Source organism: Punica granatum, chromosome 7 (genome assembly GCF_007655135.1).
Source record: "Punica granatum isolate Tunisia-2019 chromosome 7, ASM765513v2, whole genome shotgun sequence".
Lineage (NCBI taxonomy): Eukaryota > Viridiplantae > Streptophyta > Magnoliopsida > Myrtales > Lythraceae > Punica > Punica granatum.
The window spans coordinates 7,428,245-7,446,368 of record NC_045133.1 but is presented as its reverse complement, the minus strand read 5'-3'; the positions used below and the strand labels follow the sequence as shown (position 1 = coordinate 7,446,368).

The following is an 18,124-nucleotide window of genomic DNA, read 5'->3' as shown; positions in this document are numbered from 1 at the left end:
TTTAAAATTTCAAAACCACCTAAATTTTTTAAACTTTTTTCAAATTTGCCCCAACCTTCTCTCTCCCACCACTGTTCATGGTCTTCCTCCACCCTTCCACTGTTCATCATCTCGCCGAGTCGAACGCGCGGCGATTCTTAGCGTTCTGGCAATTCTTCGAATCGACGAAGCACGACTTCTGAGGCTTCGGGAGTCCAAGAAGCGCGGCCTAGGACTAAGAATCGCCGTGCCTGCACCTCCTCGCGCGCTCTTCTTCTTCTTCCATCGCTGGTTCCTTGCTGACTCTGTTTCTTTATTGCGCTCCAACTGCTCGACGAAATGGCTGAGCAATGCTCTCCCTCGCCTCCACATCCCCCAACCTCACCTTCCCGCCCGTCCTCCTAGACTCTGCCCCCAACAAGTCTCCCCCTTTCCTCTTCCTTCCCCGCCGCGGACCCAGGAGGAGGAGACCCCGTTCTCTGTTGGGTGCGGAGGGCATTAAGCGGGCGAGGAATTGGTGCGAGATTTGTCAGGTTCCTAGGCTCGTGAGGAGGTGCAGGAGGGAGCAGGACGGCGAGGTGGATACGGATACTGCCCCGGAGGCTGAGATTATGGAGTTCATGAAGGACTCCGAGAACCCCAACTTGTTCCCTACCAAGAAGCAGCTTCTCCATGCTGGGAGGGCGAATTTGGTGGAGCGATTTCGCGGCGGGGTGGGTGGCTTTCTCTGGGCTGGGACTTGGAATCTGAAGAGGGGAGTGGCCACTGCCCTTATGATGTTGATTTCGGGGAGGAATCGGATGGTGGGGTCGATAGGGAAGACGATGAACAGTGATGAACAGTGGAGGGAGTGAGAAGGTTAGGGCAAAATTGAAAAAATTCAAAAAATTTAGATCGTTTTGAAATTTTAAAAAATTTGGAGTTTTAATTGAAATTAAAAAATATTTTTAATTAAAAAGTTTCTTATCACGTCAGCATTTTTTAATGGCATCAATCATGAATTGACGGAATGTACTATAAAGAAATAATTTTGAAACATTTTGTACTGTCAACTAGCAAAAAAAAAAATTTTGGATCAATGTGAAATATTTATGAAACTTTTTGGACCACCAGTGCAATTTATTCATAGATTTATTACCTTTTATAATAAATAATAAATGAAAGTATGAGGTCCCTATTGGACGGTTAACTTTGTTCAACGAGAAGGTAATACGTAATTTATTTTGTCAAATAGAAAAAATGAATATTATTTGATTTCCTTCCCGTTGCATTGTACCTAATAGTGGCGGCGCAAATAGTAAATAGACTTTATATATCAATTATTTTGCTCGTAAACTGGGTCGGCCGGCCCTATGGCTTGGCAAGTAAGGCAATTGCCTTGGACTCCAATTTTAAGAATATATCCATCACAGATTAAGGCCCCTAAAATTAATTTGCCTTGTTTAGTTTATGATAGATTTACTTGTTTCCGCAATAGATTAGGCATCTAACATTAAATTTGACTAACTACAATAAATTTACTTGCCAATCTAACTTCTAATAAATCTTATTTTCCTTATTTGTATTAATTAGCCTACTCTAACACAATAAATTTCGTAAGGGCCCTAACATTAAATTGCCTAACTTAATCAATAATAAATTTACTTGCCAAACTAATTCATAATAAATCTCATTTTCCTTATTCGTATTAATTAACCTATAACATAATTAATTTCATAGAGTAGCCCATATTTACGATAGTTAATTTCATAAATTTTAGTTTTTCACTATAAGCCATCAACTTATTGCTCACTTTTTCCAAAATTCCTAATTCTTCTATCCATCAACTATCAATAAATTCAACAAAAATGCTAAACCATCTTAGAGATTGTGCTTATTACTTCTCCTAACACTCACAGGTATTTAATAGCTCTTTGACATTGTATAAACGACAATTCATATCATTGTAAGTATGATTTTTAAATTGGGAGAATTTTAAGATTGTTTATTAATGTGATTTCTCATTCTCTTTGTTCTGTCCGAATTGGTTTATCATTTGTAATGTTTAATTAAACTGATTTTGTTCTTCTAGTCATCCCTTTTTTTATGGAGTAACTTTGTCAAATTTTCTCTTAATTTCTCCACTTGACTTTCATTTTTTTTGGTGATTTTTCAAATAATTATTACTCTTATTTTGATGCAAGAAAGAAAAAATCTGTTGAAAATGATTCAAATAAAGTATTAAGAGAAATTTATTGTAAAAATTTTAATTATTAATTTACATATCGATTAAAATAAAAAAAATTATATTAATTTTATTAACCTTTTATACTGTAATGAATGTTTTCAAAGGTCTTATATAAATTTTTCGCTTTAGGTCACCATTTCTCATGGGCCACCTTTGCTCGTAAATATTAATTTTTTTTGCTTGAAGTGCGTTATTTGTTGCTCTCATCAGTTCTCCTAGCCTACTCGGACTATAATTTCTTTTTTTTTTCTTTTTAATTCGATCAAAAAAAGAAAAATCTGCCGAGGACAAAAGATAGATCAACTTGACAATAGAGAAGAACATGTTTTATCACTGCCATTAGCAACTTACATGCAAACGGCTGAGAATCTTACTCCGATAAGAAATATAAACCGATCGAGCCATGTCACTTAACATAAAGACTGAGGACACTAAACGAATGCCACTGGAGACTAATTAAATTATCAGTATGCAGTAACAACCACTTCCGGGGCCTCCCTTGATGGTTAAGCATTTTCCTTCAACCTTGTAAACAAGAAGGCAATAACGATTGCAAATACTACTAGAAATGTACTCGCACGATCCTGCATACTTGAGGCCACCCCGTTTTTGTGCTGCCACTAACATTCATTAAAAAACATAAGTTAGAAATTGGAAAATAAAACTTCGAGGCCTCCCTTGACGGTACTTAATTCAAGCAATTTCCTCACATGTTTGGAATTATTATCATTTTATCGTGATATTCATTTGGTTTACATGTGCAAATTAATTGATCAAAAATAAGATCAAGAATATGGAAAATAGAGTATTTTATCATAGGAGTCTTTATAGTTATTTTAACTTGGGAGGAACTATAATATAGGAGACATGATCACGCATTTACGATACTAACTATTTAAGAAATAGGGGAAAATGCATAGGAAAATAAGTGCCTGCCAAAAAAAAAAAGTAATATCTATCATGTGGTGAAAAAATTCAGTAAAATCGTGCGGTCTGGTTTGGTTTGTCACCCTTACCACTTTCCGTTATTTTTTCATTTCATTTTATTTTATTTTTCACCGTGAATGGCCTAACATTGCGAGTCAGTATGTGAAGTGTGGTCTATGATGAATGGGTGCTGCGTACTTAGATCTACCACATAACAAGGGTGACAATTGTGAGATATTTAAATCGTACCTAAAACCACACCATTTTACATCAAGCTTAATATCACCAAATACATTTGGTAATTTTGCTTAAATTACGTGTATTTTCTATTATATTTACTATAAAAATAGAAAAAATAGCATCAAGTATCCCGACATTTACATGTTATCTTAGTTTTATTCCAATATCTTTTTTTTTCTAAGGCATCCTCACGTTAATGATTTGATTTCAAATCTACCCTCACTTTAATCTTTTGATGTTTTCTCGATTTTATCCTAATATTTTGATAGTTTTTCAGTTTTATCTTAATCTTTTACTGTTTTCTCAATATTATCGCAACATGTTGAGATAAATTCGAGAAACTGTGAAAATATTGGGATAAAATTAGGAAAAAAATAAAAAGGTTGGGATAAAATCGAGAAAATATTAAAAGTTTATGATGCATAGTGTTATTTTTCCCTTGTATTGGGACCCACACGCTCTTTAGGCCAGTGCCGTCAAACAATTAACGCGTCATGTCAGCATTTTCGTTATAAATGGACGGAATGTTTATGGCTGGATAAATTTGATACCAAACCATTAACATTATGATACTTAAGAAAAAAAATTAATATTGGGACAAAACTAAGATAACATGTAAATGTTATCTTACATGATGCAATTTTCCAAAAAAAAAATACTGGTTTTAAAGATGAGAATCAATTAAGTACCTGCACTCAAAAGCAAAAAAGCACAAAGAAGTCCAACGAATAGACAGTTCTTTATAGAAGTCATTGTTCTGCACTCCCTTTCTCCGTCTCAAATTCTTTGGCTGTTTTGATGAGTGATGATGGGACACTAAAATCTAGTACAAAGGATGATACTTATATAAAATTAATCATGCAGTCTTATTGTTATTATTTATGTGATAAGATAACGGAAATATCGTATCTTTAATTTCATTCTCAAATCGATAAACACTCTATGGTAAGTAGTTGTTCTTACCCTTTGTGATTGGATCCGTTCCTTGTTTAGGTGAAATTGTTGAAATCATACATGGGAAATTCCACCCCATTTTAACTAATCCTTTCCATTTGTTGCCTATGGTACCAAAATGTCCTCAATATCACATTAATGCTCTAACTAAATATGGATAAAGCTCTTAAATCCTTATCTAATTTCTCAATTCTTCTTTTCTTAGTCGATGTGTTAAACTTTCTCATTTGGAAATATTCTCTATAGTCTACATATCTACTTACCATATAATTATTTATTAAAATAAATTTCATAACTTTGTGGAATGGATGAGAAAAAAATGATTTATCTGTAAAGTCCTAAAATATTTTTTTATTGTAAACATAATAAAATCCTGCTCAGAGTATTCCTTTTAATATAATGACCGATCTTTAATCTTTTGAAAACTTAATTTTTGAAATTTTATTTTTGAATTGTATTTATATTTATGATTGTGCCACCATTTATTGCATTTAGCTACAACTTTATTTTACTTATGAATTGTATTTGTATTACAATTACGCCACCATTTATTGCATTTGGGTACAACTTTATATATATACTATTTGAATGGCCCGTGCAATTCATGGATTTTATTCTCGAGTACTAAATATAATAATATTACTAAAGCAATATATGTATATTATTCTTATTTTATAGAATTCTTTTTACTATGTAAAGTATATTGTAACTATATCTATAGAATTGATCTTATTAATTATAGAGTAACTATTAACAATATCAAAAAATTACATAGTATAAACTTTAATTTCGTTAATACCAAATTCTTTTTCAAAAATTCCACTATAAAAATAAAAAAATTAAAGCAACTAAGGTGGCGTTTAATAACGGAGTAGAGTATAATTCTACTTAACTCCAAAGAAACACCTCATACTCTTATATATAGTATAGATATAAATTCATTTTCCTTTTTTGACAAATATATATTATAATTATATTACCTGCATGAATTTTACTTATTTTTCCTACAAATGACATTTTAAACCTAAAACTTATTTAGACATTTACATTTGTGACCTTATATAATATTGACATTTACTTTTCAAACTTTATTTATTGGACGTGATACAACTTTATATATATACATAATTTTATTTGGATATTGACATTTCTAACTCTATATCATTAAACATTTGCCTTTAGGTTGGAGCGAATATATATTGTCGAGTAGGTTGGAATGAATATGATATATTCAATTATTTCCCCCAATTTGCGGCGAAAATGTTAAATATAGTTATAGTATTTTCTAACCCTAAATATTATCTAGACATAAAAAAAAAGTGCATGATATTTTGGTAGAACAAAAAGTCGAATTGATATAAAACATTATAGAACCTTTTTACCAATCCATTGTTATAAATATATATGTGATAGTTCTTCGCTAGCAACGAACAAATATAAATAATAAATAGTTTTTAATTGTTTTACTATATAATGCATTTAATGCAAGAATTTTGCTTATTTTCCTATAAATGATATTTTAACCTTATATCTTATTTAGACATTTAAACTTGCTATCCTATATAATCTTGACATCTACTTTTCTGACTCTATCTTTTGGATAAGTGTTTTTAACTCTATTTATTGCATGTGATACAATTTTACACATGTTAATTTTCAAACTCTCGCTAAATAATATTGATGAAGAGTTCGAGCAAATAATTTATGTAAAATACTTCATATACATAATCACAATCATCAATCTAAATTACAGAAAAAAAATTTCAAAATTCTTAGCTTTAATTAATGAACAGTAATAATAATAAAGTCTATAATTTTTTTAAGTTAGTATTAAGCTGATTTTTATTCTTAATAACATTTCATATATTAAGCTTTGTGAGTTTGAATAATTTTCAATAAAATGGGTTCGATGTGAAATTTCATGATTGAATCTTTATAAAGCTAACAATGATTTTTAAAATTTGTTTTTGAATTGTAAATAACCTCGAATTCCTTAAAATCATGAATATTTATTTACTTATGAAATAACAATAAGTGATTAATATATTTCTTCGAATATATTTATTTCTTCAAGGACAATAATTATTATTATTTATTTTTATACTGTATATTAATTTAACAATATATTTACTATTGTATATATTTATTTATTTATTTGCAATAATATTTATTGTTTAATTTTTATATTGCATATTAATTTATTAAGACATTTACCATTCTACCCCTATGTATTAGGGTGTGTACAACTTTACGTATATACATTGCAAAGATTTTATATTATAAGAATTTTAAAATGAAGACACTAATCACTATCATTTTATAATTTATATTAGTGTACAGAAAAATTATATTTTATATTATATAAATTTCAATAGAGTAAATTTCAAATCAATGCTAAATAATATTAAATGAAGAGCTCAAGCAAATAATTCATGTAAAATATTTCACATACATAATCGCAATTATCAATCTAATTTATAGAAAACAGTTTTTAAATCCCAAAGATTTAAAATTCCTAGCTTTAATTAATGAACATAAAATCTATAAATTTTTAAAGTTAGTATAAAGTTGAATTTTATTTTCAATCACACTCATGTATTAAATTTCGTGAGTTTGAATAATTTTCGATAAAATGGGTTCGATGTGAGATTTCTTGATTGGACTTTAATAAAACTAGCAATGATTTTTAAAATTTTAAATAATTTTCAATTTCCTTAAAATTGTGAATAATTTTTTACTAATAAAATCCTTAAAATTATGAATATTTATATCCTTATGAAATAGCGATAAGTGATTAATATATTTATTTAGATATATTTATTTCTTTATCTAAGGTAAGAATTATTATTAAATTTCTATATTGTATATTAATTCATTAAGACATTCATTATTGGATATATTTATTTCTTTATGAGAATAATAATTATTTTTATTGCGATTTAAAATCTATATTGCATATTAATTTATTAAGACATTTATTATCCTCTCCCTATTAATTAGGGTGGATACAACTTTATATATATATATATAATCTATGCATATTAATTTATTAATACATTTACCATATATCCTATTTATTATGGTGGATACAGCTTTATATAAATAGATAGATTGTATGTATTTATTCATTTATTTGCAAAAATATTTATTACTTAATTTCTATATTGAATATTAATTTTATTAAGACATTTACTAAAGAATTATCTATTTATTTATAATTATTATTATTAATATGATTTAAAATCTATATTGCATATTAATTTATTAAAATATTTATCATTCTACCCCCATTTATTAGGGTGGATACCACTATATATATATATATATTTAAAATCTACATTGCTTATTAATTTATTAATACATTTACCATTCTGACCCAATTTATTATGATGGATACAACTGTAGATATATAGGCTAGATTATTGGACCCATGAGTTGCATGAATTTTATGAAGAAAATTTTATATAGTAAGTTAAATATGAAAATAATAACTAATATGAATTTATAGTTTATATTCATATGAATAAACATTATTTTTTATATTATAAACTTGGACACGACAAATATAGACTATGATGTTGAATATATATTCAATTCATAAGCAAAGAATCTATATGATGAATTCATATACATCGTTTCAATAATCATTCTTATTTCTATGAAAATAAATTTAAAATCCTAAAAAGTCAAAATCTTTAGTTTTATTTTATTTGAACTTTATAAATTTTCTTTTGTAATGTTCTAAAAATAAAAATTCTTTTAATTATTGAATGTTTAGGATTTCTTGGGTATTTATTTGTACTTTATTTGGCTCGCATAGATTAGTTTTCATGAATGTGAATAATTTTAGATGAAATGATCCAATCACTTCAATGGAATACTTAATTAAGTCCTAACTAAATAAAGGGCTCACGTAACGCGCGGGCTAGTATTAAAAAGTTGGTTGACTTATGCAATAAGTTTATAGATGATATAAAATATTCACGACTAAAAAAAGTTTGTCCATGATTGCATAAGTAGAGTTCGTTTATAAGTATTGTTTTCTAAAAGTATTTATAAGGAAGTTGTAATAATTTTTCTTTTTTTAATAATTTGTGAACATGCATAAATATTTTTTTATTTTAATCTGAAGATTATAATAGATGATTTTTCTTCTTCCATAACTGAAGAACACCCCGTTTGATTTTAGGATCTGATTTTAAAATTTTAACTCTAACTTTAACTCTACTTATTACACAACAAAAATCAACTATTTCAATTCAAAAAAGTGAGCCCCATATATAAACCCACATACAACTCCATTATACTCAATTCAATTTTTAATACTAAATTCTCTCAACTATTCATTATTTTTTCAACAATTCAACAATAACATCATTACACAATTATCACTTTCTCTTAACTATTCATTACTTTTTCATATTTTTTCTCATAATTCAACAACACAATCATTATAATCCAATTAAAATCAAAACTCAACTCTACTTAACTCTAAAACCAAACACAACATTAGAGTTCAATGAATATTGTGGCTTAATGATACTATGCCTTTTTTTTCGCATTGTGGCTGGTGAAAAATTCAAGAGTCACTCAACCATGAAATATTTACATCCCACGTAGTATTGTCCAGCGCTTTGTTCCAGCCTTTATAAGTATATATAGATAATATTAGCACTATAGTTCTTCAAAAAGTTTTTAACATAATGAAGTCAATTAGAATAAATTAAGAATGACGTAAGTTTCATAATTTTAATTTATAAATTTATATGTTCTCTTTTTCGGTAATAAGAGAGGCACATAAGCCTAGTACCAAGAAAGGAAACAAAGCTAAATAAAGGGACACATAAGTCCCATTAATGAGAATCGAACCCAAGACCTTTTGGTTTCGAATGGCGTCTCGTGTCACTGCACCAAGACCCATTTTCTCTATATATGTCTCTTTTAATAATTACATTAGGCAAAATATTGACTGTATATGAGTAAACTCATGTATTTATATTACATTGATTTATCATACTGAAAAAATTCAATGTAAAATAGCTATTAATTAAATTAAGAGATACTTACCTACTTATTGTGTATAATTAATATATTTATGAATAATTGTGTATATATTGAAAATGATGTAATCATGTTATATGAATTAATTGTATAATTTTTTACCTTAAACTTCAAGCATTTCATAATTTGACCATAATATATTACTCATTTTTACGATTCTTCCCCTATTTATTAGCTTGTGTTCAAGTTTATATATATAGATATAGATGATTAACACAGTCGCTTGATTGAAATTTCCAGTTATATTATATATATATATATTTAATACAATTCAATATGGATTATGGATTACCTCAATTTAAATATATATTCTTAATCGGAAAATATCTTAAAATGCCAAGCATTTTGAAATACTCAGATAATTCAAAAATTGTATTCGAACACCTAACTTGTGGTCTATATTGATCGTTCAAGCCCTTTATATGGTAATTTTATTAGATCATCACTTAACTTTTAGTACTTCAAATATTAGGATTTACTTAATCAATATTTTCTGATTTCTTTATTTTCTTTTTATTTTGTGCGCAGCGTGAGCATGTTCGTCGCCTTTTAAATAAGGGAAAATTGCACCATATATCCCAATCTTTACATGTTATCTTAGTTTTATCTGAACGTCGATTTTTTTCTAAGGTATCATAACGTTAATGATTTGGTGTCAAATATATTCTATCGTAAACATTCCGTCAATTTTTTACGAAAATATTGACGTGGCACGTTAATTGCTTGACGGCGCTGACGTGGAGAGTGTGTGAGTCTCAATACAATGGCAAAATAATACTATGTATCTTAACCTTTTAATATTTTCTCAATTTTATCACTACCTTTTTGTTTTTTTCTTCATTTTATCCCAATCTTTTCATAATTTCTCAAATTTATCCCAATATGTTGCGATAATACTGAGAAAACAGTAAAAGATTGAGATAAAATTGAGAAACTATCAAATTATTAGGATAAAATTGAGAAAGTATCAAAATGTTAAGATAAAATTGAGAAATAATAAAAAAATTGGGATATATGGTATAATTTTTCCCTTACATCGAGACTCATGCACTTTTCACGTCAGCTTCGTTAAGCAATTAACACGCCACGTCAGTATTTCTGTAAAAAATGGATGGAACTTTTATGGTGGGATATATTTAAAATCAAACCATTAACGTTAGGATGCCTCAGGAAAAAAATAGCATTAGAATAAAACTAAGATAACATGTAAATGTTGAGATGTATGACGTTATTTTTTCTTTAAATAATAAGGATAAAAAAATCACGTTACCCGACTCATTGACCCATTTGCCGCAAAAAGTTAACCCGATTGAGGACATGGGGCCCCCGCGGCTCACCGACAGCTGATAGATCGGATCGGACCGATCCGGACAGCAACTCTAACGCGAACTGACCCCATTAGCGTCGACCTCTCCAAGCTCCATCCCCTTCCGAAAAATCACCATTTTTTCAGAAGCTCGGCTTGCCCACCCGCCCAAATCTCAATCCCTCCACGTTCGTTCGATCGTTCGTCCGTTCACCATTGAAATTCAATCGGGTATTCGTCTGATCCGAACCTCCGAATTGATCCAGTGAGTGATTGAAGGGGGGGAGAGAGAGAAATGGTGATGGCCCGGGCGAGCTCGGGGCCGGCGTACCCCGACCGGTTCTACGCGGCTGCCTCCTACGCCGGCTTCGGCGAATCTCCCCAGGGAGTCGCCTCCAGGTTCCCCAACGACATCGCTCTGCTCCTCTACGCCTTGTACCAGCAGGTTCCGATGCGGCTCGCTCTCATTCTCCTCCGCTTTGTATCTTCTGAATCCAATGTCCTTGTACACTAATAGAGAGATGCATGCTCCTCTTGAGCAACTGCTAGATCGTTGATCTCGTTGAAGGATCTCGAGTCTTTTGTATGATATAAGCCAGAATGCTGAGGTTTTTAGATGAATTGATGCTGCAATCCCTAGATGTCGTCGTTCGGGCCGTCAGTTGTGGCAAGTTTGTGAAATTCTGGAATTGATTGGTACCGGACTTTCATCGAATCTCTAACAGTTATATTTGGCACTTGAATGTGACAAATTCTAAGAAGTTTGAGGGACATTGATGGAGCAAAATCTGATGTTTGATCCAATAGGAGCGTAGAATTGTCGACTGCTCGGTGCCTAGTGAACACAGTAGAAATGAAAAATTGTTCCTTTCCTATTTTTTCCCCCCTTTTCTGAATTGTTGCCCTTTTTTTAAGAGAACTTTGTACACATTTTTCCCTTGTTTTTTCGGACGGATATCTTATCAGCGAATCATCCGTCTGAGTATAACGACTTATGTGCTGGGGTGATTTTTCTACCTCACAAAGCTGGAATTCGTACCTTTGAGTTTAGATTGTCAGGTTATTGAGTTTATCTGTAGCAAATAAGTGAGTGCGAGGTTTCTTATATGTGTTTGTCGAGATAGATCCAACTTACTGTGCTGATCCTCCATTTTGTATTCTGTGCATATGAATTCAGGCCACTAAAGGACCCTGTAACGTTCCAAAACCTAGAGGTTGGAGTCCAGTTGAGCAGAGTAAATGGACAAGGTCTGTATTACAGCATTACTCTTCCTGCACAACTATATCTCTCTCTCCGCATCACGGTTCTCCTAGACACTCTTTCATAGTACTTTCTATGCAAGCGTTATATATATTACGAACGTTCAGAGTCTTTGTTTTATGAAACTGTCCGACACGGACACTGTTATATGGCTCAGCTTACGTTACTTCTGATATTACCCTAATATGTAACAAGCACTGCCACACGTGGCTCTTTATGCGGGTTTGATAAATTACATCAACTCAATGCACTTCATCTAAATAAAGCTTGCTTTCTTACATGTAATCTTCATATTCCAGCTGGCATGGGCTCGGAAACATGGCCTCAGCAGAAGCAATGCGACTATTTGTGAAAATATTGGAGGTCATTATAAATGAGAGTTGTTTCTAATGTATCACAGCTATCTTGTATTGAGATAACTGATTGTTCGCTTTTTATTCTCAACAGGAGGAAGATCCAAGCTGGTTTTCAAGAGCATCTGCTATTGCAGATCCTGTTGTTGATGTGGACACAAATGTGAGTGTAATCATTATTTTAGGAATTAAATCCTTGTATTGCACATGTTTGGGATATCTTTTGGAAAGCCACGACCTCTTCGTGCTATAAAAATTGCTTTCTCGGGGGCATGTGTACGGTTGCTGTTGATATTCATATGCTTTTTTAGATTCTGGGGGGGCTCGGAACAATTAATAATTCATGTGGTGGTTTTGTAGCATACTTTCAAAAGTGAGCCAGTCATCGAGAATGGGGAATCGGATGCTCAGACAAAGATTGTTTCTTCTGAAAATGGGATTCTGAATGAAACTCAGGACAAAGATGTTGTTTCAGAAGGCCTGAGTTCAATTGCTGTCTATGATCAATGGGTTGCACCTTCAGTACAAGGTCCACGTCCAAAGGCTCGTTATGAGGTATTATCAACTTCCCTTCTTGTTAATTCACCAGGAAATAACACTTCCTTTCTTGTCCATTGGCTAAGGACCTTTTGCTGCCCCATATTTATCCTGAATCAAGCTTTTCATGTATCTACAGCATGGAGCAGCTGTCATTCGGGACAAAATGTATGTATATGCTGGGAACCACAATGGCCGTTACCTCAATGATATGCATGTAAGCAACTACTTCCACTCTTGCTAAAAGAGATGCTCTTATGTTGCTTCTTTGTTAATTTAATTGCAGACTCTGGTGAAAGCTATATCCTGGTAACTTTAAGTTGTTATTGTTGGGTTGGTCCCTGAGCTTTTGAATGCAATCGTTACTTCTCTCTAACGAAACTATGGATCCTCATGAATGAATGCTGCTATTGCTGGGATTTAGACAAGAGTCTTTTGATACTATGCTGCTTAAATGATGAATGTAGATTTTGGATTTGAGAAGCTGGACCTGGTCGAAAGTTGAAGCCAAGTTTAATGATGATACAGCAGAGACTTCTGGTTCATTTGCTCCTTGTGCTGGTCATTCTTTGGTCAGTATGAGAGAAGCATCCTCAACCATCCTTTGGAATCGACTCTTCTTAGATGTTGGATTTTGATACATTATATAATTCTTTGCTTTTTATACCTTGTAGATACCATGGAATAATAAGCTTCTTTCCGTTGCTGGTCACACTAAGGATCCTTCAGAAACGATGCAAGGTGCATACATACACAACTTAATCAATATTCTGATTTTTTTAAGCAATTGGGAGGCAGCAGTTTCAGAAATGTTTGCAGATGCAAGTTAATTTTTAATTTTGGGAGCCCTATGAAAGCTTTGCTTGCAAGGTTTTGGAAACGCTTTTTGAGGCAGCATATCAGGATTAATATGAGAGATGGAGACTTCTAAATAGCCACATACTTTGATGCTATTATGTACTTAAATCCTCTCGAGTTCTCTGAGAATTACGACTCTCCCATTATTGATCATTTAGATTAGTATTCGTTTCATCTAAATTAACCTACTGCCTTGAGTGCACATATAAATAGAAGTTTTGTCGTACTTTCTAAGCACTCTCCATTTCTTTATTGCATCACAGTTAGAGAATTTGATCCTCAAACTGCTACTTGGTCAATCTTGAAGACTTATGGGAAAGCACCGGTATCTATTACTTCCTGCAGTGTCTGTCCTTTTTTTTTTTTATCCTTTAAAGATGACAAATTAACATATTCTTGCTATTCCTTGTACTGATACTAATAACATACATATGTTCAGGACGAATGAGGGATTTTAGCTAGACGTGTGCTTTTTGATCGAGCATTTTGGATGTTGCTCTCAAACTTTTCTGATCATGCTTTGTAGGTCTCGCGTGGTGGTCATTCTGTGACCCTTGTTGGAAACACGTTAGTGATATTTGGTGGTCAAGATGCAAGAAGATCGCTACTGAATGATTTGCATATACTTGATCTTGAAACCATGACTTGGGATGAATTTGATGCTCTGTAAGTAGATTTCACTTTACGGGCAATGTGAAAAGCAGTTATTTATTCTTGTTTAATCTGTGATGATTAGGAACAACCAGAAGTTAATTGTTATTATTCGTAGGGGACTTTGCTCTCATTAGATGAAATGCAAGTCCTACTGGTGCTCTCCACACAAGGTGGTCAATGTACAATGTTATTTTAGTTCGTACTGTTGCCGCAAAGAAATTGACTGAATTTTATGAAGATAGATGTTGCTTACATTAATTCATTTTGATATCACTTTGCATGAAAAGCTGGGTTTAGTTTGTTAAGATCATGTGTTGGCAAGCCATTCTTTTGATGTATCATCATCCATATAGATTTTCTTGCATCTATCAGTTGTTTCATATCTTTATATTAGGAATCTCATAAAGGACAGTCCAAATTTCTCCTCATTAAGTACGAATGATCATAAATTGGTCTCCCCTCCCAGATAGTGCATTTTGTTCTTTCAAGATTGTATAAATGGTCATTCATGTCTGCATTCATCTTGGTTTCAAAGTATAAGCGCAGGGCAGATTTTTTTTCCCCCCTCCTTTTTTCAATTGATTGAGATTGCACATGTTACTTTGCAACAGGGGTACGCCTCCCTCTCCAAGGTCTGATCATTCTGCAGCAGTTCATGCAGAACGCTACCTTTTAATTTTTGGTGGGGGCTCCCATGCTACATGCTTCAATGATCTGCATGTCCTTGATATACAAACTGTAAGATAATCTCTGATCTTTGATCTTTTGTATACTACTGTACTTGAGATAGAGACTATGATTTGTCAGTGTAATTCCAAGATTTGATCTTCTCAGATGGAGTGGTCAAGACCTACACAACAAGGAGAGATACCTACTTCCCGAGCTGGACATGCAGGTGCAACAGTTGGAGAGAACTGGTTTATTGTTGGTGGTGGTGATAATAAGAGCGGTAGGTGACTTATGAAACCTGTGGAGTACGATCTTGCATTGTAAATGCTAGCCTGTATCTAAAATTTCTGTCCAAAGATATAACAAAAAGTAGGAAGATTATCGTCCGTTCAGTTGGCATAAAAACTTATGTGGTTGCATGTTATATTATGTTCTTGATTGTCATTAGTAAATTGGGAGGGACTCTTATTGATTGCCGTAGATCAGAATGATCCATAGCAGCTGCCACAGAGCCACTGGCAAATTGTAGCTTGAAGGATTGCTACTGAAATTCATGTTAGTTAATTTGAACATACAGGGATCTGCTAAATCAAGTTTTAGTTCATTGCTGACCTTGTACAGCAGTGAAGGTTCATCGAGTGACTTAAATGGCGTATTACATTAATTAACCCTTAGTGGCTGAGTGAAGTGAATACTGATGAAAGGTTATAGGTTCAATTAGGTGTATTAACTACTGAGGAAGGGACTTACCTCTTTGTATACACTTAGATGCCCATGCATATTTAGGACTTGAGATTGTCTGAAGAGATTACTATCTGTCTTTATATGTCCGTTAAACTCCTTTCCTTTGGGACTTTGGAAATTTAGTCTTGATCTCTTCTGACTACTCCTTGCAGGTGCCTCAGAAACGATTATGTTGAACATGTCTACCCTAGTTTGGTCAATCGTAACTGCTGTTCAAGGACGTGTTCCTGTTGTTAGTGAGGTGTGTTAACTGTCTGTTCAAATCTAATTTACTTGAAGACGTATTTACTTATTGCTGTCTGAGTGCATGGTCTCCAGTAGACTTTCTGCTGCTCATCCTGCTTTTCCAAGAAAAATTTTCATGCATTGGATGCATAATCTGAAGTCTCACTCTGATTTTTTGGACTATAGGGATTGAGCTTGGTTGTGAGCTCCTACAATGGGGAAGATGTACTGGTATCTTTTGGGGGGTACAATGGGCGTTACAACAATGAGGTTCAAGGCTAACTTTAATCTATGCTGCAATGAAACCGCTTTGCTCGTTATATTTAGTTGACGAGTTTGACAACTGCAGATCCATGTACTTAAACCAAGTCACAAGTCAACCATACCATCCAAGATGACTGAGAGTAGCCTGCCCGACAGTACCTCTGCCGTGCACAATGTTACACATGCCCCCAGAGATGTAGAGTTGGAAGTTGAAGCAGTACAGGATGGAAGAATTAGGGAAATTGCAGTGGACAATGCTTTAAATCCAACGGTAGTTCTTATTGAATGAACGGTCTTCATTTACAGGAGTTATTATGCGAGATGTTCTTCACAGTTATCAAAATAGAACTTAACCTAGACGTTATTAATAATTCCTAATCTTCTGTGGACTGTGTTCAAGCTTATGACAGTTGTATGATTGATCAACAAAAGTTGTCCATTCGTGTCCAGAAATCAAAAGGTCAGGCAAATGGTGAGCCTCTTTTAACAACAATCAAGGCAGAGAAAGAAGAGTTAGAATCTTTATTAAGCAAAGAGAAGGTGCTATCCCTTCAATTGAAGGAAGATTTATTGGAAGCTGAAGCTCGTAATGCCAACCTGTACAAGGTAAAATTTAGCCCGGGTTTGGAATCTTAGCTTGATGGTTATAAATAACAATTGATGCATTGTGGTGAATGTCGAGTTAATATACTGTTGTTGGAGTGCATGGTTAATCGACTTCTTATGCTCGACTTTTTGATTTTATATGTATATATTTGCATGTATTTTCCAATAAGCTGACAAATAGGACAACCAGGAACTGTTTCAGTAATATGCTAATGTGTTCACTTGAACGGTATAGGAGCTTCAGTCTTTACGTGGTCAGCTTGCTGCAGAGCAGTCGAGATCCTTCAAACTCGAGGTATGTGCTCTTTGCTTAACTTTTCATCAGTCCCTTTTTCTCACTTCTTTTGGTCAGTGCTGGTTTTAGCCCCCTTGAGGAAAACAGATCTCAACGATATGCTAATGAATTCTCTCTGGGATGGCAGGTTGATGTTGCAGAGCTAAGGCAGAAGCTGCAAACGATGGAAGCACTGCAGAAGGAGCTCGAGATCCTCCGGCGACAGAAGGCTGCTTCTGAGCAAGCCATCTCAATGGCGAGGCAGAAGCAAAGCTCCGGTGGCGTGTGGTCTTGGCTCACCGGAACTCCTCCATCTCCAGGCGAAAAGGAGAACAATGCCTGAAGTATTCCCGGAGGCCCAACATTCGGTAGTCTCTTCATTTCTCAGTAGCCAAAATCATGGAACGGGGAAATTCTTTGGTATCATCAGGGAGAATAATAAAATATGAAAGGACGTCGGCACTCATGGTATATTCCTTTTCCTTTTCCTATGATTTGTTTTTGGGAGGCGAAAAGGATGTAATTTTAGTTCTGTAGCATAGTTTATACAAATGTGTCGGAGCAATTTCTCCTGGATGTCAATTTGTTGTCTCTGTATTTAAGTTTGTTGAGCTAAATATAGAGTGAAATAGTCGAACAGGTAATTTTCATTGCTGATGAACAAAACATATTCCGAGGGTTGAAGAATATACAGAATTCTTTGGGCCATCGATACTCGATAATTGTCGAATTGCCCTTGCTTAGGAGCGATCACTTCTCTCAATCCGATCGTCGTCAATAAGTTTAGTAATTTCGCAACTTGGAATTGTTGGATTATCTTCTTTTTAATTGTTCGTCATCTTTTCCAGCTGGTAGCGCTCATTTTTCTGAGTGAGTTTAACAATTTCGTCCCCGAGATGGATAAGTGGTATTAATTTTTGTATTGATTGGATCCTTCTATTTAATAATAATTACCTTTACCGCGTAATAATAATAATTACCTTCT

At 33.2% G+C, this 18,124-nt stretch overlaps 1 protein-coding gene across 1 annotated transcript; it reads left to right on the top strand.

Moving 5' to 3' along the window:
- The first annotated feature begins 10,764 nt into the window (after positions 1 to 10,764).
- On the top strand, positions 10,765 to 17,853 carry LOC116213507 (acyl-CoA-binding domain-containing protein 4-like). The gene is made up of 18 exons (XM_031548485.1): positions 10,765 to 11,139; positions 11,872 to 11,942; positions 12,255 to 12,318; positions 12,403 to 12,471; positions 12,669 to 12,863; positions 12,985 to 13,062; positions 13,313 to 13,417; positions 13,520 to 13,586; positions 13,967 to 14,028; positions 14,230 to 14,369; positions 14,969 to 15,095; positions 15,192 to 15,306; positions 15,923 to 16,011; positions 16,182 to 16,265; positions 16,345 to 16,530; positions 16,710 to 16,865; positions 17,101 to 17,160; positions 17,288 to 17,853. The coding sequence occupies exons 1-18, from the start codon at positions 10,990 to 10,992 to the stop codon at positions 17,480 to 17,482; spliced, it is 2,013 nt and encodes a 670-aa protein (XP_031404345.1). The 5' UTR covers positions 10,765 to 10,989; the 3' UTR covers positions 17,483 to 17,853.
- Positions 17,854 to 18,124: the final 271 nt, after the last annotated feature.

Bases quoted from the DNA above. Each gene is read 5' to 3' on its own strand.
- LOC116213507 (XM_031548485.1), top strand. From the start codon at position 10,990: ATGGTGATGGCCCGGGCGAGCTCGGGGCCGGCGTACCCCGACCGGTTC. The intron at 11,140-11,871 runs GTTCCGATGCGG...ATATGAATTCAG, and splicing joins TCTACGCCTTGTACCAGCAG to GCCACTAAAGGACCCTGTAA. The intron at 14,029-14,229 runs GTATCTATTACT...CATGCTTTGTAG, and splicing joins AGACTTATGGGAAAGCACCG to GTCTCGCGTGGTGGTCATTC.